Source organism: Toxotes jaculatrix, chromosome 15 (genome assembly GCF_017976425.1).
Source record: "Toxotes jaculatrix isolate fToxJac2 chromosome 15, fToxJac2.pri, whole genome shotgun sequence".
Taxonomy (NCBI): domain Eukaryota; kingdom Metazoa; phylum Chordata; class Actinopteri; family Toxotidae; genus Toxotes; species Toxotes jaculatrix.
In genome coordinates this window covers 966,622-989,284 of record NC_054408.1, presented here as the reverse complement: position 1 = coordinate 989,284, position 22,663 = coordinate 966,622, and the positions used below count along the sequence as shown (strand labels likewise).

At 45.3% G+C, this 22,663-nt stretch overlaps 3 protein-coding genes across 3 annotated transcripts; all 3 read right to left on the bottom strand.

The window, feature by feature from the left end:
- Positions 1 to 260: 260 nt before the first annotated feature.
- Positions 261 to 3,375, bottom strand: LOC121194127 (transmembrane protein 237A-like). Its single transcript, XM_041056770.1, has 10 exons — positions 3,306 to 3,375; positions 3,098 to 3,226; positions 2,698 to 2,803; positions 2,339 to 2,493; positions 1,886 to 2,006; positions 1,559 to 1,750; positions 1,342 to 1,415; positions 1,164 to 1,251; positions 810 to 931; positions 261 to 328 (listed from the first exon to the last, which is right to left on the bottom strand). Exons 1-10 carry the CDS (start codon positions 3,373 to 3,375, stop codon positions 261 to 263), a joined length of 1,125 nt encoding a protein of 374 aa, XP_040912704.1.
- A 2,782-nt stretch (positions 3,376 to 6,157) lies between these two features.
- Positions 6,158 to 15,805, bottom strand: LOC121194135 (MAGUK p55 subfamily member 4-like). Its single transcript, XM_041056778.1, has 20 exons — positions 15,784 to 15,805; positions 14,898 to 15,019; positions 14,732 to 14,809; positions 13,699 to 13,782; positions 13,466 to 13,597; positions 10,720 to 10,801; positions 10,545 to 10,630; positions 10,292 to 10,366; positions 9,833 to 10,029; positions 9,492 to 9,550; positions 9,084 to 9,101; positions 8,648 to 8,689; positions 8,538 to 8,558; positions 8,071 to 8,109; positions 7,827 to 7,994; positions 7,620 to 7,700; positions 7,405 to 7,498; positions 7,163 to 7,271; positions 6,570 to 6,704; positions 6,158 to 6,343 (listed from the first exon to the last, which is right to left on the bottom strand). Exons 1-20 carry the CDS (start codon positions 15,803 to 15,805, stop codon positions 6,158 to 6,160), a joined length of 1,830 nt encoding a protein of 609 aa, XP_040912712.1.
- A 4,841-nt stretch (positions 15,806 to 20,646) lies between these two features.
- On the bottom strand, positions 20,647 to 21,573 carry LOC121194137 (olfactory receptor 6N2-like). The gene has a single exon (XM_041056780.1). It carries the CDS (start codon positions 21,571 to 21,573, stop codon positions 20,647 to 20,649), a length of 927 nt encoding a protein of 308 aa, XP_040912714.1.
- Between the last annotated feature and the right edge of the window lie 1,090 nt (positions 21,574 to 22,663).

The following is a 22,663-nucleotide window of genomic DNA, read 5'->3' as shown; positions in this document are numbered from 1 at the left end:
GACTGGACATAAATCTGCAGGACATGATGGTGAATATGGAGTGTGTCTCGTGCCTGTCTCTCAGAGCAGCAGCTCCACCCTGTGGTTAAAAGCTGTAAACACACCAGATACTGGACAGCAGCTACTGTACATGTACTGCATTCCTTCATTTACAAAACGACTCGTGAAACAAAGAGCTAGGTGAAATATTTTACAAAAACATACATTAAACAAACAGGAAAACAGATTTTGACAGAGAGAACAGACGGGACTTTGGGGTTTCAGGCAGGGATGTCCAGGTTCTCGTCTCCTCTCGGGTATCCCTCCACTTCCATTGTCATCAAAAACTCTGCAAAGAAAAACAAGACCATCACTTTATTATGGAAACACACACACACATACACACACACACACACACACACACACACACACACACACACACACACACACACACACACACACACACACACACACACAAACACACACACACACGCACACATCCATACCTGAGGACCCTCACAACCTTTACCCTGTGTTTGGCGCTACCTGGTGGTAACATGGAGAATGTCTGTGTCCTCTCTAATTTTAGCTGCTCAAAATTATTCTACTAAGACACTGATCCAACTTGAAGACACGCAGTTAATGAGTCCCTGCATTCATTTCCCCTGGGGCTGTTTAATGTGACAAAACATACAACTTTATTCCCATCAGTATAATTTCACAGAGCCATGTAGTTATAGAGCTGTGATGTAAGAGGAGTTATTTCGGGGGGCCCGTCCCCCCGGAGCCACTTTAACTCACAGGTTTACCATCATTCTCTCGTGTCCTACCTTCTGTGTAGTCGATGTCCGGCCGTGTGGAGACGACGGCCCAGGCCAAGCCCACCAGCAGCGCCACCACCAGGTTCACTACAATCCACGGCCGCAGGATCTGCTCCTCTGAACCTGGAGGCCTGTAGGAGGAGAAGGAGGCGGAGGAGAGGGGGGACCGATTAACAAACCCATAAAGAGATTTATTTGTTTTTGCCACCACCAACAGGAAGGGAAAAAAATCAAACCGTGGAGAAAGTGACATTTATAAGACTTAAAATGACATGAAAGACGATGGAAATAAATGGTTTCATGTGTCTCTTTTTTATATTGTTGTCTATTCATTTAACATTTCATTACATTTGACAGGCTCACCACAGAGTCTCATTGGCTGTCGGATAAAGATTGATGCGATCACTGGTCATTTGTTGACTGAGGGACAGGATCAGGGCTATGAAATACACTGAAAACAAAGAGAGAAGTCATGATCATCATCATCTTCATCACCACCAAAATCATCATCATCATCCTGACCTTGTCTTGCTTCACTTACAGAAAGAGGCCAGAGCCACAGGGTCCAGGGTGAGGAAACCCCTCAGGGCCATGGAGGCCTTGGCCAAGTTCACTCTGCAGGTGAAACCAAACACAAAGATGTTTGTTTTCTTCTTGTTTATTTAAAGTTGTTGATCAGTGCACAGGAGGAATCAGGGGTTCGTTGTTTTACAGACATGGTGGAACGCAGAGCCTGGGCTTTACACGCCTGCACACACCTGTCGAACGCAGACACAGTGCTGATGGCCAGCAGCAGGTAGAGCAGAGACTGAGCGGGGTAGGCCAGTGGGTGGTACTGCTGCAGCAGGTTGGGCAGCGTGGTCATCTGTTCGCCCGCCAGCACATACACAACAATGATGTTCCACACGGCGTAGCCGGCCAGGAAACCATGAGAGAACAGACCGATCACCCTGCAGACGAGAATGGGATCCACAACACGCAGGACAGATACTGATATCTCTGTATCTCTGAGACCTCGGAGCGTGTGAGATCTCCATCCTGAGTGATGGAAACAAATTAGTGTGTGTGTGTGTGTGTGTGTAGACCTGAAGCTGTTGTGAACCCTCATGGCGACGTCTCTGGTGGTCCAGATCTGTCTGGGGTCCATGTAGTCGTCCATCAGCTCGGAGTGTCGGAGCTGCTCCACTCGCTCTGCCTGAAAACGCCCTGCAGAAGTCAAAATGTCTGCCGTGAACATGTGAAATCCCTAGTGGTTATTTCAGAGGCTGCGGTTGGTCCGGCCAGGACATAGCTCAAAGTGTCTGAGGAGATTTGGTGGGTGAGGTGAGGTCAGCTGCCAGTGACCCACACAGACATCAGCACTGCTGCTGATGGATCAAAGTGCCAACAGGGATGTGAAACTGTGTAAAGTCAGAATCAGAGAGAACTGTTGTGGGTTTTCTCTCAGCAGATATTCCCAGGATTATGTGTCATCTGGATTATACACATCTCATCTATGTTCTGAAGCAGATCACTGTGTAAATCTGATTCACACTCACTGTTCCTCTCCACGAAGACTTTGCCGACCGGCTGGCTGTGTCCGTGGGGGGCGGAGAACAGGGAATGCTGGGGGATGGGGGACTGGGAGTCTGTGATGATATCGTCGTCTTCGGCTCCCAGGTCATTGCTGTAGTGCTCCGTCGCCTTGACCTTCCTGCCAGGTGATACAAGGAAGAGGATTTTGTCCAGAGCAACTTATAGTTTTAGTGGCGTGGCTCTGAGGATGGCAGCGTTAGTCAGCATTGTCTCAACAGTTGTCTCATGGACTGCCATTAAATTCACAGTTCCCAGAAGATGAACCCTGAAAACCCCTCATCAAGTTCATCAGATCATTAGTTTACCTGATGCTGGTACTCACCTTTTTCTTTTCGTCTTTCTGGTGACAGCGACAGTCATGTCCTCTCCGTCCATGGCTGGCTCAGCCATGTTTCCGTTTGGCACGTCAGCATGCTCTGCTTCCTGGTCTGACACAACACGACACGAGGACTTTACTAATGAAGGCTTTCAATCATTATCCAGCTCAGTCACTTTAATAAAACACTGGTCAGCACTGCACGTGACTGTGAAAGCACAATCTCATCTCATTTTAGGTTAGTTTGTGGTTTTTAGTTTTGTGTTTTTGTCGTCATGACGTTGAGGTTTGTAGTTGCTGCTGTGTAGTTGTGTAGTTTAATCATCTGAGTGAGGCGCCTGCATGCTGTGTGGTTTGGTGTGAAAGGTCACATGAATAACAGCTGATGCAGAAAAAGCTTTGCTACCAGTAGTGGGCGCCTTCTTCTTTTTCTTCTTCTTCTGTGGTGCTGGATCCTGTGGCTCTGGGGTCAGAGGGTCTCTGCTGTCCGAATGGCTCCTGTTGGTTCCTTCCTCCATCTCCAGCTCCAGACCCCCTGCAGAGGAACACAGTGGGGTAGAACAGGGCAGAGTGTCGCGTGTGGAGCTGCAGTTACAGACTCCGTCACCTCTCACCTTCTCCCTGCTCCTCTCCATCGCTGACCTCCTTCTTCGGCTTCTTCTTCTTGCTCTTGACGGTCGGCATGGTGACGTTTTTCTGTGAGAGGATCAACAGTTCAACGTGGTCAAACACATTAGTTCTCGAGGATCTTTCAGTCTGTAACGGACTGTGATTTAGGTCAGTCAGTCAACGTTTAACGAGGCTCTTGAGGCGGCCAGGTGGTGAAGCCTGTTTGAGTTAACTGGATTAGCCTGAGCTTTGAGGACGGGTGATGGAGCAAAGCTTCAGGAAACACACCACAAAGATATTTTAAAGATTTATTTAAAGGATATTTAAAGAGTTCTGCCCTTTTAGATAATACACTGCAGTATGCATCAGCACGTGAGAACTAAAACAGCATTACATATAAAGCTCAGGTTCAGAAAACAAGCTGTGGTTTAACGGAGGGTGGTGTGCTGGAGTATTTCTTCTTTTTTGGTTGGAAGTTTATAAAAATATTGAGTTGTTGTTTTTTTTTTACATAAGTTTTGATCAGTTTCTAACGGATCACCACCGACTCAACTAAACTGATGTTCAGTGTATTTCATAGCCCAGAATTATAAGGATCAGCCACACCTGGATAAGATGTTATGAGCCTTTATCAGAGACATCATTCATCCAGGCCACCGCTCACTTACTTATAGTTGTATAATCCATCACGACATACACTGAATGATCATCCTCCTGTAACTTTTAGTTCAGCAGGGGATAAAAACAACATGGAAGCAGCAAACACATTTTTATAAACCTTTCCTTAGTTCTGCCAAACTAAACACGAGGCACGGTGCTGCACTGTGACACACTGACTGTTTGAGAACAATACTAATTACAATCAGGTGCTTAAATAGTCTACTGTTGCCGAGTGACTTTGTGACTTTGGCTTGATGCTGTTTAAAGGATGCCCTCATTTAAGGTTTCGTTTTTTTCTAACTGCACCCTGCTTTCTGTCACAAAGACGAACTAACTCTATGTAAAAACATGTTTAAAAAGATATTTTCAGGTGTAGGTCAGTCAGCGAATCGATATCAGTGCTCACCTGTGCAGCTGAGTCTGCGGCCGTGAAGAGGAAACACTACAGTCACAGCCTTCCTCTGTCTCTGATCTTATCAGGCTGAGGGACAGTGTCTTAGGGTGAGCCTCAGTATAAAAACTCTCCCTCCTTCTCTTTGTTTCTCTGTCTTCTGCTGTTGTTTAATCCCAAACGGTGCATTTTTTTAAAAACGGCACAGTTTAAAGTCTTCACATGAAAAACCAGAAGCAGAAGAAGAGCAAAGATGTAATGTGAAGCAGAAACAGACAGGGAGAGGAGGCTCATTTGCAGATTCGAGACTCAGCCCGGGGTTTAGAGTGGCAGGTGGATCTTGTGCTGAGCCATGACAGCCTCAGGGAGCTTTGTGATTGGTCAGTCAGCTGCATTGTCATCAGCTGGCATGGCTCCAAATTAGCTCCGGACGCTAATAATCCCTCACCCTGCCGCCCTGTCAATCCTTCCTTCAGTAAACACTCAGCAGCATCCACACTCAGACTCAGACCCTCTGACCCCAGAGTCACAGGATCCAGCACCACAGAAGAAGAAAAAGTAAAAGCTTGAGATTATTCAGAGATGTCTGAGGAAACATGGCCTGTGTGTGTGTGTGTGTGTGTGTGTGTGTGTGTGTGTGTGTGTGTGTGTGTGTGTGTGTGTGTGTGTGTGTGTGTGTGTGTGTGTGTGTGTGTGTGAGTGAGTGTGTGCACCGTGAGCCTGAGTTAGAGAAGAAGAAAACACCAAACTCTTTGTTGTTGTATCTGCAGAAACAGAGCAGGTGTGCTGCTCCTGTCTGAGGTCAAAGGTCAAAGGTAACAACCTTCACACCACAGAAACCAGGCCAACGCAATGAATCCTATTAGACCACACACACACACACACACACTGTGCACAGTAGCCTGGAGCATGCCTCTGGAATAACTAATAACAATAAAAATGTGTTTAATGAAAGTAAACCCAGTGATGAACCGGGTTTACAGGAACATTTAGCTTCACACACACACACACATACACTCTGTTACCTGCCTCTCACTGCTGTTTGTGTAGATGACAGTAAAGCTGAATGATGCAGGGAGAAGACACTAATCCTCCTGTTAAATCTGCTGAGCTGCATCTGCCCTGCACAGGATTAACCTGGAGGGGTGGGGGTGTTGTGTGGGGCGTGGGGGGTGTGGGGTGTGGGGCGTGTGTGTGTGGGGTGTGGGGCGTGTGTGTGTGGGGCGTGTGTGTGTGGGGCGTGGGGCGTGGGGGGTGGTTAGAGAGACACAGGCAGCCACATGATTTTATCTTGATCTTTAATTAGCACATGTTCAACACACATCATGCGTTTACTGAAGCTGCCGGTGTGACGGTCGCTGTCTACAGGTGCCTGCAGGCTGACTCAGGCCTCAGGGGTGAAGTTTAAAGGCTCTGAGTCTGAGTGAGATGCTGCAGACGTGTCAGTGAGCTCACTTTGCTGCTTTATACTTCAACTCCACTAACTATTGTATTGTTTACTGAACTACATTTATCTGACGGCTGTAGTTACTGTTCAAATTCAAAATGTGATAATTCATAAAACACAAAGACTCGGTTCCTGTGAGGATTTAACCAGAGGTTCCCAGCTTTTTTATTTTTTTTTTTTTGGCTTGTATGGATCAAAAACACGGTTTCACAGAGATTTTAGGAATTCCATAAACTGGCCTTTATCAGCGCAGGTTCTTCTGAAGCAGAACAGACTCAGACCCAGAATCAGTTCCCCTCTGACTAATCACTTGTTTCTCCTTAACACCTCCTTCCCGCTCCATTTACCCCCCTCCTGCTCTACTCCTCAGTCCGGCCCCAGCTGACAGGTATCCACTGTGGTTCTTCCTGAGCCTGCTGGATGGTGGAGCAGAGTTGAATGCAGGTGTCCTGCAGGTTGTCGTTCACCAGAGTGCAGTCGAAAAACTGTTTGTACTTTGCTTCGATCAGCCGGGACGTCTCCTCCAACTCCACAATATCGTCCTCCTGCAGAGGGAGAGACAGGAGCCGGAGCTTTTCAGTTCACGCTCCTCTTTCACTGTTAATTACCTAATTCTTTCTCAGTTTTCCTGCCTGTGTAAAATTCAGTGTACTGTCACACCTAAGCTGCAGAAGCTAAACACAGATGCACTTTTCAGAAACGATGTACTGTATTAGTGTAAAGAGTGCTGGACAGATGTCTCTCAGACGTCTCTGAAGGACAGGCTCTTACTGTGAAAGCCCTGTTGATGGCGTAGTTGGTGATGACTCGGGCCTCTCTCCGACTCTGTCTCAGTCTCTCGGAGCTGGGGGCTTTGATGTAAATCACGTATGGCTTCAGTTTCCTCGTCCGCAGAGGCTGGATGCTCTGACAATAAAACCACATATCTGGGATTACTGTATTAATCCGCTGCTGAAAGTAGTCCCCTACAAATGAACGAAGTAACAATGACTGTGACCAGCAGCTTTTTAAAAAATGAAATATATTTTAATATATATAGTTTTGGAAGATTTCCGTCTTCATGTGAGAGCTGCAGAAAGTGCTGAGTCTTTGTGTCTCTTTATGTGATAGAATAACACCAGACTTATCCTTTAACATGACTCTGTATTATTTAGTATTTTTCTCCTGTGTATCTTGAAAAGTTCTCTACATATTAAAATTATTATTACTGTTGTATTGGCTGATATCTCTGTATATGTTTGCCTTTTCTATTTTTTAATCTTTTATTCATTTATTTATTTACTTTTGTTGCTTTTGCATTAAAGTTTTTCATGATGCGTTCAATGACCCTGATGGAGCCACAGGCTGAAGCGTGTTGGTCTCACATGTGGTTCAACATCGATGATGCACATCCGTCCTCGCCTCAGCACGTCATCAATGGCATCAGTGCTGGTCCCGTACAGGTGGCCTTTATACTCGCCATACTCCACAAACCTAAACACACACACACACACACACACACACACACACACACACACACGATAAATGAGTTAACTTCTTAAATGGTAATATAAACACGAATGTAATCAGGTAGAAGTCTTTGTTACTCCCACTGTGAAACTCCCACCTGTGGTTACAGACCATGTACTCGAACAGCTCTTTGGTGATGAAGTGGTACTCTCTTCCCGTCTGCTCGCCTGCTCTGATTGGACGAGTGGTGTCTGGGGGAAACAGCGGGTCGAAGCAGGTGTGTGATTCATCACTGATGATGACAGCGAGCACACAGACACATGAGAACAGCTGCACATCGTCGGTCTCATTTTAAACTGCTGAAACACTTACGAGGTACGGGTCCCTGGAAGGTCGAAGGGTTCAGTTTGATGAGTCTCTTCCTCAGTTCATTAACTCCAACTCCTGAAGCTCCTGTCCAAAAAAAACATTCCAGAAACATCTAATTGGGAAGGACTTGGAGGAACTCTCTCTCTGATCCTCCTGAAACACAGATCACATGCTCAGTTAGTCTCAGTGACTCAGATTTTCCTCTCTCACCGACAAGGATGATGAGCCGGTGGTTCTCCTGTGGGGGGCGCTGATACAAAGCCACCTCCTCATAGGGGGTGGACAGAGCGCTGCTGCTGGGCGAGCAGGAGGTGCAGGACTGTCGTCTCCTCCTGTAGGATGTCCTCCTCCAGAGACGGAAACTCCGCCGGAAGCCAGCTGAAGAGAGATTCATCCATTCACTCGTTCACTGAACGACAGAATGTTGTAATGTTTTTAGGTTTGAAATGCTCACCGAGGTAGATTCCATCAGTAACATCAGCGTCAGCCTCGTCTGAGGGGAGAGGACATTAAAAGCCTTCAGTCATCTCTTTAAAAAACCTGATGGTTGTTAAACTCTTCATTAAACTACAAGTAAAGAGAACAGAACAGTTCGACTGTGGAAAAGTTAAACTGCCAAAATACAAACAAATCAAAGAAATAAAAAAACAAACATGTTTTTCTTTTAACTGCGTCAAAATTAAACTAAAACATATAACATAAGGACGGTTCTGTAGCTTTTTACATGAATAGTTTTTGATGGTGATGTGAATTTTCCACACATTAAATTTTTCACTTTGTTTACTTTTTTAATGTAAACAAAAAGTTAATTAATGTCATTAAACCACGTTTTCCACTGAATTATTTATTATTTATTTATATGTTTGATTTACTTCTATTCATGGAATTGAAATCTTCAGACATTTAAACAGACTTACCTACCAAAGTTTATTTCTTCCAGATCTGTGGAAAAGAGAAAAACAACAGTCACGTCCACTGCACTGAGGGATGGTGGTATCATGTGCACATGTGCTGTGTCTGGCAGGTGTTACCTGTCGGTGTGCGTCTGTCATCAGCATGTGATGCATCATTGTCTGGAACAGGTGAAAAAACACAGTACACTGTTTGATAAAAGGCTCAGAAGAATCACAAAATGTTGTGTGATGACGACAAACTCTTAAAGTCTGATTTCATGTTGTTGGTCGATGTGAAGATTTAATGGATGTGTTGAGAACGTTAACACAAAACTCTCAGCAGGTCTCAGAAAAACAACAATTAAGATTTCACTTGTTGGTCTCTACAACAATTCGTCTCCGTTCACAAAATTTTGTTGAGAAAAATGTTTCAGGGCAGTGAAACAAAACCTACAACACACAAACTGACGACAACGTCACAGACTCACACACCGTACGTACAGAACTACTGCATCACAGCACACACTGGGATCACTGAAGCGCGTCTGTGTGGTTCTGGCTGTATCACACCCACCGTTATCAGCCAGGTCCACTGAGGTCGGCAAAGAAAACAGAGAGAGAGGAGACAAAGGTTAAAAGTGATTCCTGCTGTTCCACAGGTACAGAGACGGAGGGAAACACCGGGAGGAGCCTGTCAGACACAGGATGAGACATGAGACGCACACAACACTGACACAAAACAACAGAAGTTTCACCAGGTGTGACTGACTTCACCTCAGAGACTCAGAGACAAGACACTGTCAATCTGTCCAGGACAAACAAAGGCACAGTTTGACCTGCGGCCTGCTGATGGCTCTGAGGTGGTGCTAATGATGGAGGGATGAGAGAGGACGGTGGAGGACTGGTTTCAGTCAGTCAAACTGCTAACTGCAGACAGACACTGAGGTTAGTGATGACAGAGATGATAATGATGAGTCCTCACAGGGTCTGATGCAGGTATGCACCTGTAAAGGCTGACACCACCACTGTTCCCTCTGTTTACTGTCGAGAGAGAGATCGAGTTAAAAAGTGTCATGAGATGATAAATAACTAAATCTTTCCATGGAAATAAAGAACCAAAAACCCAGAGGTGAGACCTGAGGAGCTAAACTGACAGGATGTTCGCTAAAAGGTAGAAGCACCTGTCAGAAACCTGACAGGTGCTGAAGAGGCGCAGCATTAGCAGTGAATCTGTGGGAACTGGTCCCAGCAGCAGCTTCTCACTGGAGGAACTGAAAGTGCAGCCTGTGAGTTCAGCAGGTCTTCACGCTCTGTGAGTGTCACCTCTTCAGCATGCTGGCAGAGGGAATCAGACCAGCGCAGGACACAGCACAGGGCAGCTTCCTGGCCTGCCACCACTGCCCGTCCGACTGGTCCACCACCTCCAGCAGGTCTCCTCTGCTGAACGCCATTCCTGCGTCAGGGCAGGGGATGGAGGAGTCCTGCAGGGGGCAGTAGTCCACCATCGCCCTCATGTACATCTGAAACACAGAAAGAGATTAAAACCAAGAAAAAAACAAAAAGAAAATCTTTATTTATCCCAGATCAACAAACACAGCAGACAGGAAAACAAAAACAAAACAGTGTTGATCTAAAGCTAAGACAATAAAAGGCCTTTTAATATATATATATGTATATATATATGTGCGTGTGTGTGTGTGGATATGACTTTTTAAAAAAACGTGCTGATGTGCTGATATGGCCGCCGCCATGAGAGAGCAGCAGAGAGCGAGTTCTTCTTACCGGCTTCAGGCTGCTGCTGCTGCTCTGAGCTGCGTCTGGAATGACTTTAAACAGGATCGTTCCCTGGGAATTGATCTGAACACGGAAAAACACAGATGAACACACAAAATAAAGGATTGGTGACTTATCTCAATAATCAGATACACATCACATACATGAACTGACAAATTCCACAAATGTTCCACTCCCCAAAGTTTTGTTTTTCACTTATTAAACTTATTTTGTTGTTATTTCTTTCTCTCTGGTGACCTACCAGTATCTGGATGACCTGTTCTGGCTCCAGACCCACCACAGGCTTACCGTTCACCTCCACTAACAGATCACCAGGGTGGAGGAGTCCTGAGACACACACACACACACACACCATGTTTAATACATCATCTGGGCATCTTATGTCTAGTACTTTTTGCAATGTGTTAACATCTCACCGCTGCGGTCTGCCAGTCCTCCGTGAATCACCCTGGCGATGTAGATCTCTCCCGTCTCCTCGTCCCTCCTTATAGTCGCCCCCTGACAGACACAGTTTATCCACATTTAACCACCAGAAACTACCAGGCTTCAGAGTTGAGCTTCTGTTTACTGCTAGGACTCAGAGCTCATGTGTACTGATCGAATGTGTGTCAGTAACACACAATGGGACAGAGCATCAATTCATTTTCCTGTACAGATGGTGGTCACGTTAATGAAGATGAAAAGGGAGATGTGGATTGTGAGACTGTAATTTCTCTGTACCTTCAAATATTTGTTCGTTTTCTCAAAGATCCAGCGATGAAGAAACGTCTGCCTCTCCAAAGTGTTTGTTGCCTCAGATATGACATAAGTCTTCTTCTGGTGTTTGGTTAAAAATAAAACATTGCTCTTTAAACTAAATGCTGATTTAGATCTACAGCAGCACGACTTCCTGTTTGTGAAAATGTTCGTAATCTTCTCATAAAAGTTTCTCGTCTATTTCCAGTCCCAGAGAAGCCAAGGAGAGAAGACAGCTGGTTTTTGGCCTACTTCTTCCTCTTCTTCTTCTTCTTCTTGGCTGTCAAGCAGCCTGTGCTGTTACTGTCTTGTTTGTCCTCCAGAGGGACTCTAGAGACTGATCCATTGTTGAGCCTCACCTGTCCATTACTACCACTGCAACCTGCCCTACAGGTGGCACCAAACGTCACCACTGTCCTTTTAGATCCTCCGTTCCTTCGCTTTGGACTCCTAGATGCTGGAAAGCCGTCTGCATGGGAACCAACAGACGTGGATGAAGAAGAGGAGGAGCAGGAAGAAGAAGAGGAGGACGACAGGTGACGTGGGTAAGGCGTGGGAGGTTTGTGGACCACTTTTGGGGACAATGAGGAGACCCGTGGGGGAGGTGGTGGAGGAGTGTGCTGTTTTGGCCTGTGTGGAGGTGAAGACTCGAGGTGTTTGTGGGCCACAATGAGTCCCTGGAGCTTGTCCACCACTTCAGCCAGCAGGTTGAGGGCCTGGGCGTTCTCCTCCACACTGTCTGTGATCATTTCTGTTGCCGCAACCATCCTCTGGCCAAGATGGCGAACGTCCTGAGAGCCGTTCTTGATGCTGCTGGCCACCGTGTGAACAGTGGACCTGAGCTCCTCCATGCTGCACTGTTTGGTGAGCTCAGCAGGACGTTTTGCTTGCTGCCGCCCGTTTCGTGTCTGTTTTGGCTGATTCTGGGATCCATCGTGACGAGGAGAGGTAGAGTAGCGCACCATGAAGGGATGCTGCCTGCCAGGGGCGGGGAGAGTGCTAACACCCTGCTGACGAACGGAGCGCTGAGCAGCAGGACTAGAAGGTGCTGTGTGGGCTCCAAGAGGGATCATCCCAGGACAAGATGGGACCCTGCCAGGTGTTGGGATGTTCCTTGATTGTCCCCCTGTGGCCCCCTGTTTGTACAAGACTGGGGAGCTGGGAAGGCTGAGACTGTAAGCCGGGACGGGAGGGGGAGGGTAGGCGTAGTCATCGCTGCTTCCTCCAGTAGAGGCATCTTCTCCCCCGCTGGGCTTGGGTTTCTCTGAAAATGAACCTCCACGTAGAGAAGAGGATGAAGACAAGACAGAAAGTTGGCCAAAACAGTGCCAGCAGAAAAGTGAACTGCACATATTTGAAAAAGAACAATGGAGTTTGCAGGAAGTTTGAAAGGAATGGAAAGAACGATGGATGAACTGTTGATGAAACGGCCGTCGCCTTCTGAAAGATGGACTTTCTGACAAAGGAATGGGGAAAATGCAGAAATGGACAGGTGAATGAAAGAATGGACATAACATATTTGTAAAGACACTAGGCCCATATTTATCAAGCAGCTCACAGCAGGAGTTCAGTTTTCAGAGAGACATGATGTTCGTCCTACTTTGATGATGAGAAGTAAAAACACTCCTATTGGGTTTTTTTTTTTTACACGTCTTCTTGCTGGTGCTGTTTGGTGACTGGACGTGTAGCTGATAGATCAGATTAAAGAATGAGTGAATGAAGAAATGATCAGATGATTGGTGATGAACTGACTGACCGTCTTCCTTCCCTCCTCCTCCTACCAGTACGAGATGCAGGACTAAAGACCGAGGGAGCTGATTGGTGAAGCCCTTTGCTCCAAAGCTCCGTGGTTTGAGGACACAAACAGCAGCTTCCTGTTGACTGATAGCGTGGGAGCGAGGGCTGTGACTGGTCTTCTCTGGGGAGGGGCAAAAGCCTGGTTTCACTTCCAGTCCCTCTGAGCTCCTCCCCCGACCAAGCCCTTCTGGCAGGGACAAGGCGCTCCAGCGTGAAGCGGCGAAGGCTGCTCCAACGGCTACGAATCACTCCGACTCCATCTGCTAAACTTGCTCTGCGCTCTCCTCCACTCTTGGTGAAATAAAGATAAGAAACTGGATCTTTTAGGGTTTAAAAAGACCTTAAATCAAACTAAACACCAGTTACAGGTTCAGCGATGATAGAATAAGCACATGATGGGCTGCTGAGGCTTCATTCTTTCAGTCCTCTGTTAGATTAGTACAATAATACTGTCGGGTACGATGGATGAGTCAACAGATTCTGTCTGTTCTGTTTACTACTGACACGCTTTGACACATGAACATTCCACACATGCAGGCTTTATGTGAGCAATGAAATCACAAGCAGATCTTATTCATTTAGAGTTAAAACTAATCTACAGTGAGAAAATGAAAAATGCTGATTTCTCACCAGAGGCTGGTTGTTCTTCACCAGGCAAACAATCCTCATGGCCTCCTCATCCTCAGGTAGCTCATCGGGCAGGGGGGGTAAGACAGGCTCATAGTCTGACTGGGCTACGCTGTCGTGGGACGACAGAAGGGCCTGACAGACAGGTAGAGTGACAGACAGACAGGTCCAGGTGTTTTCACAGCGCGTCAGATACGGGTCATACCTCACCTCGGGATGATGAATGATTTACAGACCTGTATGTGTGGTGAGCTGAGGAGGCTGTGGAGCTCTCTGGCTTCAGCTGACGGACGGTGGACCTTCTGTATCACAGCCATGATCTGATGGACAGGAAAACAGAATTACATGCTAATGCTTTACACTACAGAGTTTAATCATCTCTAAGGTAACTACTGAAACTCAGCTCAAACTCAAGGGTGTGAGGGTCTGACACTGTGACCTCCTCTCTTGTGTATTTTTGGAGTCCATGAGTGTGAGTAGTAGAGGTGTTTGGATCGATACTGAAATATCGATATTTCTGATAGCAAACATTTATGTTCTAGAATCGATTCTCATATTAAAATCTCGATATCGAGGAGAGGGACAGGTGCTGCCAGGGCGAGGCTGACGTCACTCGCGGAGTCATTTGCTGCTGAAGGAACTATCCAGGTACAGAGGGAGGAAATGTGGAGCTGCTGGTGATGTGCAGCACTGTCGCTGGATTTTGGGAAAGTGACTGCAGTGTCTGTCTGCTAGGCGTAGGTTTTTGTGTTTTTATTCAAACAACGGGAGTTCATTCATTCTTAAAACTACAGAATCCCATTTTGTTCAAATTTACATTAATAAATATGGTTATGAAATAAGTCAATAAAAGATGGAAAAGGTTGGAAACATTATTAGAAGAAGAAGGAAGAGCTTCAGTAATAAAATCTGCTCTCACCTCTTCTGAAGGCAGCAGACAGTTTAAATGTGTGGGAGCAGAGTTTGGCTCATTCTTTTTGTTAACACTCAATTTGTGTTTGATTTTTTTTTGGCTGCCTCCTGCAAAATCTCTGAAGTGGTGTCCTCTGTGTCGGCTTTCCCTCTGCTCTACAGACTGACAGTGAGAAGACTGAAATGGTGACTGGGATGATGAAGAAACTGGGAGCAGGTGTGTGAGTGAAGGGAAGGGAAGCTCAGGTGACTGAGAAAGTGAATAACAGGTGAGCAGGTGGAGACAGAAAGACGGTCCACTGTGAGACAACGTCTTCTAATTTTAGAGAAAAGTCTAAAAACTGTGTGTGTGTAAACCTCGTGTGACAGTCCTGAGGCATAAGGCAGAAATGGGCTGGGTGTCAACCTCTGGAACTGCAGCAGGCACTCATACACCTGGACACAGAGAGAAAACAGGAAGTGAAGTCGCTGCTCGCCAGGTGATGATGTCGTTGTAGCCCACACCTGTTGAATCAGGCTGTACCTTCAGCAGGGCGCGCAGCCACGGAGCGCTCAGCAGTTCATGCAGCAGCTGAGCGCCGCTGACGTTTCTGTTTACAGCTTGACCAACGTCCTCCACCACACTGGACAGCACGTCACTGACACCTGCACACACACACGCACACACGTGCACACACACACACACACACATGCACACACACACACACACACACGCACACGCACACGCACACACAGAAAAAATGCAGACACCACCAATGTTTTCCCTGAAGCCGAGCACAGCCCGAATCTGAATCTGAAGTTCTGCCAAGTGGATTGTTTGCTGTTCAGTTTGAGGTCGCGACCCCTGATTAATCACCTGGATGATTAATAACTTGGCTCCATATTTTCCTCTGGTTCTTCTTCTTATGTTTTCATCACAGAGCTGCACAAAGTAATGCTGCCTTTCTCTCTTGTCATGTGTTGTGACATGATCATTTTTCTGACAGGTGTGTCTCATTGCACTGGTGAGATATGATGCGCTTCACTGCCCGACAACAACCAGGACACTAAATAAATATATGTTTATCAGTCTGTAATTTTCCAGCAGCTGTTTGAGGTTGGAGGTTTCTCCTGGGACAGGATTAGCATTGCTGAGGAGCCCCGGCCCGCTGACAGACACTAATACCATCTGAATTAGGTTTTAGAAAAGATTAAATTCAAATGAAGCCCAGGTCCGGATTTAGATCTGAGCTCAGGTCAGTTACGACTGAACTCAAGACAATAAACTCAGTCAGTGAAGGTCAGATGAAAGAGGCTGATAAAGGGATGTGTGTGTGCGTGCGTGCGTGCGTGCGTGCGTGCGTGCGTGCGTGTGCGTGCGTGCGTGCGTGTGCGTGCGTGCGCGTGCGTGTGTGTGCGCGTGTTCTCACCGTCCTCCATTGCTTGTCTCATGTTGATGGTCCAGACCCGCCTCAGAGGGGAAAAGACTTTTTCCACTGAAAACAAACATAAACAAAGGTTCAGTGTGTGTAGAAGCTTCTGGAGACTCTGACCTGAGGAAACACTAAATGACCCACGTCATTTAAAAACCTTTTTATTCTTAAAACGACCTCATGATGTGTTTGTGCGAAGGTCTCAGGTCAGAAACAGTGACACGCAACGTTACAGCCAAAACCTGACTCATGCTTTAACACAGAACATACAAAATTACATGGTACATGTGTCCAGAGAGCAGCGTCATCTGTCTGATGAACTCAGCTCGTGTTATTTTGGTTCCTTCTGTTACAGAACCTCGCTACTGACTGTGGCCTAAATTAAGGTTCTGCCTCCTCATTAGCTTCTTATCTTGGCTCAGCTTCCGTTTCCACTTACAATGTCCAGGAAACGCTTTGATTAACAGACCTGAGCACGTCACAGGACACAGCTACTGAAGCCTGGGACTGGAACACCACGTTCTGACGCTCTGGGATTCATTTAACTGTGGTGGTGACCTGTGGATGGGAAGAGCTTCACGATCAGGTTCTGCCTTCAGCTCTCTCAGTTCCTCTAAACCCAGAAACACGGGATCCGTTTAAAACTGAACTGAAAGCTACAGTGGGTTATTTCAAGGTCACTGAAACCTTTCACCAATGTTGCTGACAACATTCATGAATACGTGTTTGTTAACTCTAACCCTGGACCACAGACGAGACTCTGGATGTGAACCTGGTCTCTGGGGTGACAGCTGTGCTCTCAACGACGCTTGTGTGGCTTGTGATGTCGTTCATGTTCCCCTCAGGATGAACTGTCTCCTCTGACTTGACTTGTCCAGTACTTTGGTCCATGTCTGAATACCTGTGAGACTGAGTGATGTCACATCTGCATCACTGTGTCACAGAGCAGCTAGCATGACAGCAGACTCACACACACACACACACACACACACACTCTCATACACTAACACAAACACATCTGCCGTTAGACTGTACAACCAGCTGTGCTGAGTAAACCATATGCACACACACACACACACACACACTCTCTCTATGCTGTTTATACTGTAACATACTGTGAATATTGTCATATTGTTTATAGTATTTATTTTCTGTCGTATATTTTGGATTTCTTTGTATATTCTGGGTGAATCTGTCTCGGATGCTATTTCCCCATCGTGGGACTAACGAAGCTGCATCTTCTCTCTGATCTACCAGCACACCGTCAAACCACCGGAGTCAGAACCATAGAACAAGACCGACTTACCCCCTCCTGGTGCTCCGGTGCAGGCTGGTCAGAGGTGGTGTTTCGGTGTGTGAGGTTGTCAGCAGCAGCCAGTGGTGACTGACATGGATGTGATTTTACTACCAAACCAAAACAGACACTAATCCTCTCTATCCCGACTTAATCCACCTACCACCAACCTCTCTCTCCCTCTCTCGCCCTCTCTCTCTCTCTCCTGCCCCCTCTTCTCTCTGTCTCGTTGCCTTCTTTTGGGTTTTTACCCCCGCCCCCCACCCCTCCGTCACTCCATCTGTTTCTCTGGTGCGTTCTCTGTCCGTGTCTCTTCACCTTCACACTCTTTCATTGTAATGGCTTCCTCAGTCTCAACCATTTTCTCTCTCTCTCACTCACTTTAAGTACTTCAACAGATTACAAAGCTTCTTAACTCTTTGCTGCTTTTAGCCACAAACACACACGCACGCACGCACACACACACACACACACACACACACACACACACACACACACACACACACACACACACACACACACACACACACACACCCTGCAGGTCAGACATTCTCAGCAAACACAGTGTTAAGAGGCCAACGCACAAACACACAATAACAGTAGTTATGGTGCATTAAATCCCACTGTAACATCTGGCTCTTCAACAGACCAGCAGTTATCAGCTGTGTGTGTGTGTGTGTGTGTGTGTCACTGGGTCACCTCCTCAGTGATTAACACTGATCCTTCAGAAAGGGAGATGGACACAGTGAAAGAGAAGCTGTAGACACAGGAGTATGAAAAACATGGCTGCCACAGGAGGAGCAGCTCGTCCTCACACTGACCTGCAGCAACATCACGGCTCAGAAAACCTTCAGGTTGTCAGGCTCAAAAAGGTGACAATTACAAACAGGTGAAACACATTAGGGGAGGAAGGGTAATCAGGAAGTGGGAGGAGCACACAGGGAGGGGAAAGTCACCTGACACCTGAAACGAGAGGGAGAACAGTGAACAACCGGAAACTAAGGTATTGTCAAAATAAAACAGGAAACCCTAAATAAGCAAAACAAAATAAGAGGGCCGTGGCTCCCAGGGCGAAACCTGACACAGCTAACTCTGAGAATATTGTAAAGAGATGTACGTACAAAACAAAACAGGAGCTCACTCACAAAAACATTCCTTTTAAATAAATTGGAAACTTCGACTTTGATTTTACCGGTACATCTGAGATTTGAATATTTGTGTTCAACAAATTGTGTTTTGCTCTTCTGGCCAGTAACAGACTCTGTGGTTTTACAGGATGTGAATATAATACACCATCTTTAAAATACAGATACCATAGAGCAGCAGAGCAGCTGTTTTTAGTGTAAAGGTTTATTTTTACCTAAAGATGCACAGCTCTTCAGGTTTCATTATGGTGTGAAGTCTATGATTTGTCACCGATGTCAGTGTATGTGCATAAAAAAAAAAACACACATATACAAACCAAACAAGATTCAAGAGTCTTTATTGTCATTATGCGAGCATAACAAAATTTTGAGAGATAACACAAACACGAAACAACAACAACACTTCTGACAAATATAAACACAAAGTAAAGAAAAGTAATAAAGTGCAGCTTAGTGCCAGTCCCAGTGTATGGATTACTGTTTAAATACTCAAATTAAATTCAAGTGGAATTATATTATATTATATTATAGTGTAATGTTATATTAATTATATTGTTGTTTTTAAGTGTACTGTTAAAGGCGGTGTGTGCTGTGAAGTTGTGGCCATGTGCTTAATTGCTCTCAGAGGACAGAAGAGATAACGACCTGTTGACCACCTCTAACATAACAACATAATTACTGTGATAATTACTTCACTCAACTCAGCAGCTACCGTTTCCGTTTTGTCTCTTCTTTCTGATCGCAGAGGTAAAAGGTATTTGCTCAGCAGACCGTCCCCTGACGCGGCTCTCTGCGACCACGGGGTGATAATTAGCAGTTTGTGATCAGGCTGCGCCCCCCGGAGGCCTGGCCTGATTACAGCCAGTCGCCACAGCGCAGGTGATGCTTGCGGGACATCACAGTAGAGGACACTAATGACTCTGATTACAGTAATGAGCTCTGGGCTTCTGTGTTGCTGTTACCTAAGAAAATTGCATCATGCTATTTGGAAATGGCTTTTTCATTCATTCCTTGGCCACACACACACACACACACACACACACACACACACACACACACACACACACACACACCTAAACAATACTTTTATCATCACTTTCAGGATGCACCGCTGTGTGACCTCTCTGACCTCACACAGAAGGGCAAAAATTCAGAGGCTGACTTCTTTCTTGATTCCCCACTGAGGACAGGCAGCAGCTCCAACGACAGCGGTCAGACGACGTGTTAATCTGTCCGTGTTAACCTCAGTGACAAAGTCATCATGTTTCCTGTAACTGTAACTCATGATGGAACAAAGCCGCCCTGTGCTTCAGCAGCTGAAGCCTTTCAAAGTCAGACAGCAGCAGCAGCAGCAGGAAATGCTGCGTTAGCAGAGCCGAGGCTCCGAGTCCAGCCGCTCAGGTTCAGGCTTCCAGTCATCACTTCTTAATCACAGACGTCTATTTAAATGCTGAAAAGACAAAGTGTATCATGTTCTCCACCTCCACCAGTGATTCTGATTATCTATCTGTCCATTAATCCCACGTCACACTCCTGAGCCATAAAAACGCTGACAGCAGTGTCAGTTTAAGGTTCAAATTAAAAATGGAGACTTTACGACTTTATTGTCTGATGGTTTTTCTTATGACTCACGTAGTTGTTGTGCCAGTTGTGTCTTAGCTGTGTTATTTCTGTTTGCTGATTGTGTTTTCTTGTTGTCAGGGGTTCAAGCAGTGAGACTAAATGAGGATTACACCAATAAATAAGACACATCACTGAACAGATGCAGAGTCTGCACACTGAAAAAAATGATTTGTTGAGTTTACTCAATTTTAATGTTGAAAGTGGTTGCACACAATACTCATATACATCTAGACCTATTTTTAAAGTTGACTGTACTTAATATTTTTGAGCAATTTCAAATAAATTATGTAAGCAGTTTCAGCACAAAAACTCTGAGTATTTATTACTCTGATTTCTTTAGTAACTCTTACCAAACCCATGTTTAATTTACTCAAATTCATTATGTAATTCATATATTGTGGTTAACTAATTTTGTGGAAATTTGTGGAACAAAAAACACTGCTAATGTCTTTTTTTTAAATGATTTTATTCATTTAAATGACACAGAGCTGAATTTTCATCTGTAACAAACAACGAAAGGAAGAAGAACGATCTGTGAAATGCAGTTAAAGCTGTTAGTGCTTAAAACATCAACCAACAACACATTGTTCAGTTTTTATCTTACCAACTTCAATACAACTAGAGACTATGATACTAATATCAAGGGTTAGGGTTTGGGTCATATGAACGTCTAACATGAAAGCTGATGATACTCTGCACCCATCAGTCATAAAAACAAATCCATACTTGTCAAACATCACGTCAGTAGTTTATGACTACAGGTGAAACTACATCACATCAGTTAACAGCGTCAGTGTATCAGTGTGAGTTGACATGAAACAACAAGCTCTTGAGGTGTTTGGAGATTTCTTTCATTTTCAGTCCGTATATGATTGGATTAAAGAGAGGATGATACAGGATCATTTGTAAAGTCATTATTAAACGGGCAAGTTTTGGAAAATCTGATTCCAGTCGAACTACAATGACGTCATAAGTAACAAAACAGGAAAAGCTGATTAAAACCAGCAGGTGAGGTAAACAGGTCTGTGCAGCTTTTCTACGGACGTTTCTACAGCTTCTGTAGGATATGATAAGTATCCTGGTGTATGTAAAAAGTATGAAGAGCATAGGGAAAAGAGCAATGTTTAGCAATACAAACACAGCGTAAATGGACAGTGCCACTGAGCGAACACATGGAAGTGTGTAAATTGTAGAGTTACAGAACAGTCCCTTCAAACTAAAGTGACAGAGTTTTATATTAGCGTACAATACAACTGCCCCTGCAACCTGACAAGCAGGAACAAGCCAAGCTGAAACCAGAAAGACTCTGATGGTGGTTTTTCTCATGATAGTTGGATATTGCAGAGGGTTACATATAGACACATACCTGTCATAGGCCATGGCTGCCAGCAGTAAGAACTCTGAAGCGGCCAGAGAGTAATATATAAACCACTGAAAGAGACAGGCTTGAAAAGAAATCATCTGTTTCTCAGATAAAACGTCGGTTAAAATCTTTGGGTAGATAACAGTGCTGAACAGAACAGAGTTCAGTAACAACGCTGCAATGAAAATGTACATCGGCTCATGGAGGTTTTTATGAATCCAGATCAGACACACAATGGTGGAATTACAGCAGATGATTAAAATATACACTGTCAACATGATCACAAAATAAACATATCTGTATTTCTGCACTTCTAAATACCCATCAAGGCTTAGATACGTTACATTTAATTCAGCTTCCATCGAGGCTCTCAAAGCCAAAATCTTACTGAGTAACTCAGGCAGATCATGTAACAGACAAAACAAGTCTCACACTGAGGACTGCAGTAACATATGACCTGTGTTAGACTGTCTCATCCTTCACAGATACCGAGGTTAGAGTAAGTGAAGAGTTTGACTCTGTGGAATGTTTTTTTTATCAGACTGCTTCACTCTCCATGGATCTCATTAACCTCTCCACTAACATGTAAACAACTCCAGAAAACTCAAGAGTCCTGAACCCACAGGTTTCGTCACTGTAGACCTCTTTCCTGGGTGGAGTGCCCCCATTCCACTTTTCTGGCCTCACTGATTTATCATGTTGCTACATGTTATTATGGTACAATGGAAATCGGTTCAGTATGATGGTTTCTTCAGCCATCACTACATGGTGGTAACGTATTGTGTCACTTCCTGTTTGCTGCCTCTGCACTGTGGTGTTACGAGTGTTTGGAGTTATCCTAGTTTATCAATCAGCATTAACTTTTCAGAGTTCTGTGGTTAATTAATGAATTCTTGCACACGTATATCGCTTTAGTTAAGCATCTGTTGTGCACGGGTCCTTCTGGATTTAACACTACACTCAAATCTAATCGCTCCGTCTCTGGTCCGCTAGCTTAGCTGTTAGCAATGGCTTCTCTCTCTCCCGCTGCCTCTCCTCTTTCCTGCTCCGTGTGTGAGATGTTTAGTTACTGCTCTGCCTCCTTTAGTGGTACGTGTAATAAACATAGCATTGGAGGTGAGGCTGAAGGAAGTAGAGGCTCAGCTCTGCACCTTAGAAAACCGCCCTGTAGTTGTGCTAGCTAGTCAGTCCCCTGTAGTTGGTGCGGACAAGCCTAGAGTAGCGTCAGCTAGCCGCCCTACTGTAGCTCCTGTTAGCCGGTCCCTGGCAGCTGTGTGGCAGTCCAAAGGAAACATAGCCCGTAACTATGGTTCACCACCAACCTAGAAGAATTCGGCCTAGCCTGGAAAGACAGCTTCATAACGTATAAAAAAGCCCTTCGTAAGGCAAGAACCACTTATTATTCATCAAAGAAAACAACAACAACCCTATGTTTCTTTTCAGCTCTGTAGC

Bases quoted from the DNA above. Each gene is read 5' to 3' on its own strand.
- LOC121194127 (XM_041056770.1), bottom strand. From the start codon at position 3,375: ATGCCGACCGTCAAGAGCAAGAAGAAGAAGCCGAAGAAGGAGGTCAGC. The intron at 1,252-1,341 runs GTAAGTGAAGCA...CTTTGTTTTCAG, and splicing joins TGTGGCTCTGGCCTCTTTCT to TGTATTTCATAGCCCTGATC. The intron at 329-809 runs GTAGGACACGAG...TTTTCTTTGCAG, and splicing joins GGACATCGACTACACAGAAG to AGTTTTTGATGACAATGGAA.
- LOC121194135 (XM_041056778.1), bottom strand. From the start codon at position 15,805: ATGAGACAAGCAATGGAGGACG. The intron at 15,020-15,783 runs GTGAGAACACGC...GTGTGTGTGCAG, and splicing joins GAGACAAGCAATGGAGGACG to GTGTCAGTGACGTGCTGTCC. The intron at 7,272-7,404 runs GTGGGAGTTTCA...GTGTGTGTTTAG, and splicing joins TACATGGTCTGTAACCACAG to GTTTGTGGAGTATGGCGAGT.
- LOC121194137 (XM_041056780.1), bottom strand. From the start codon at position 21,573: ATGGAAGCTGAATTAAATGTAACGTATCTAAGCCTTGATGGGTATTTA.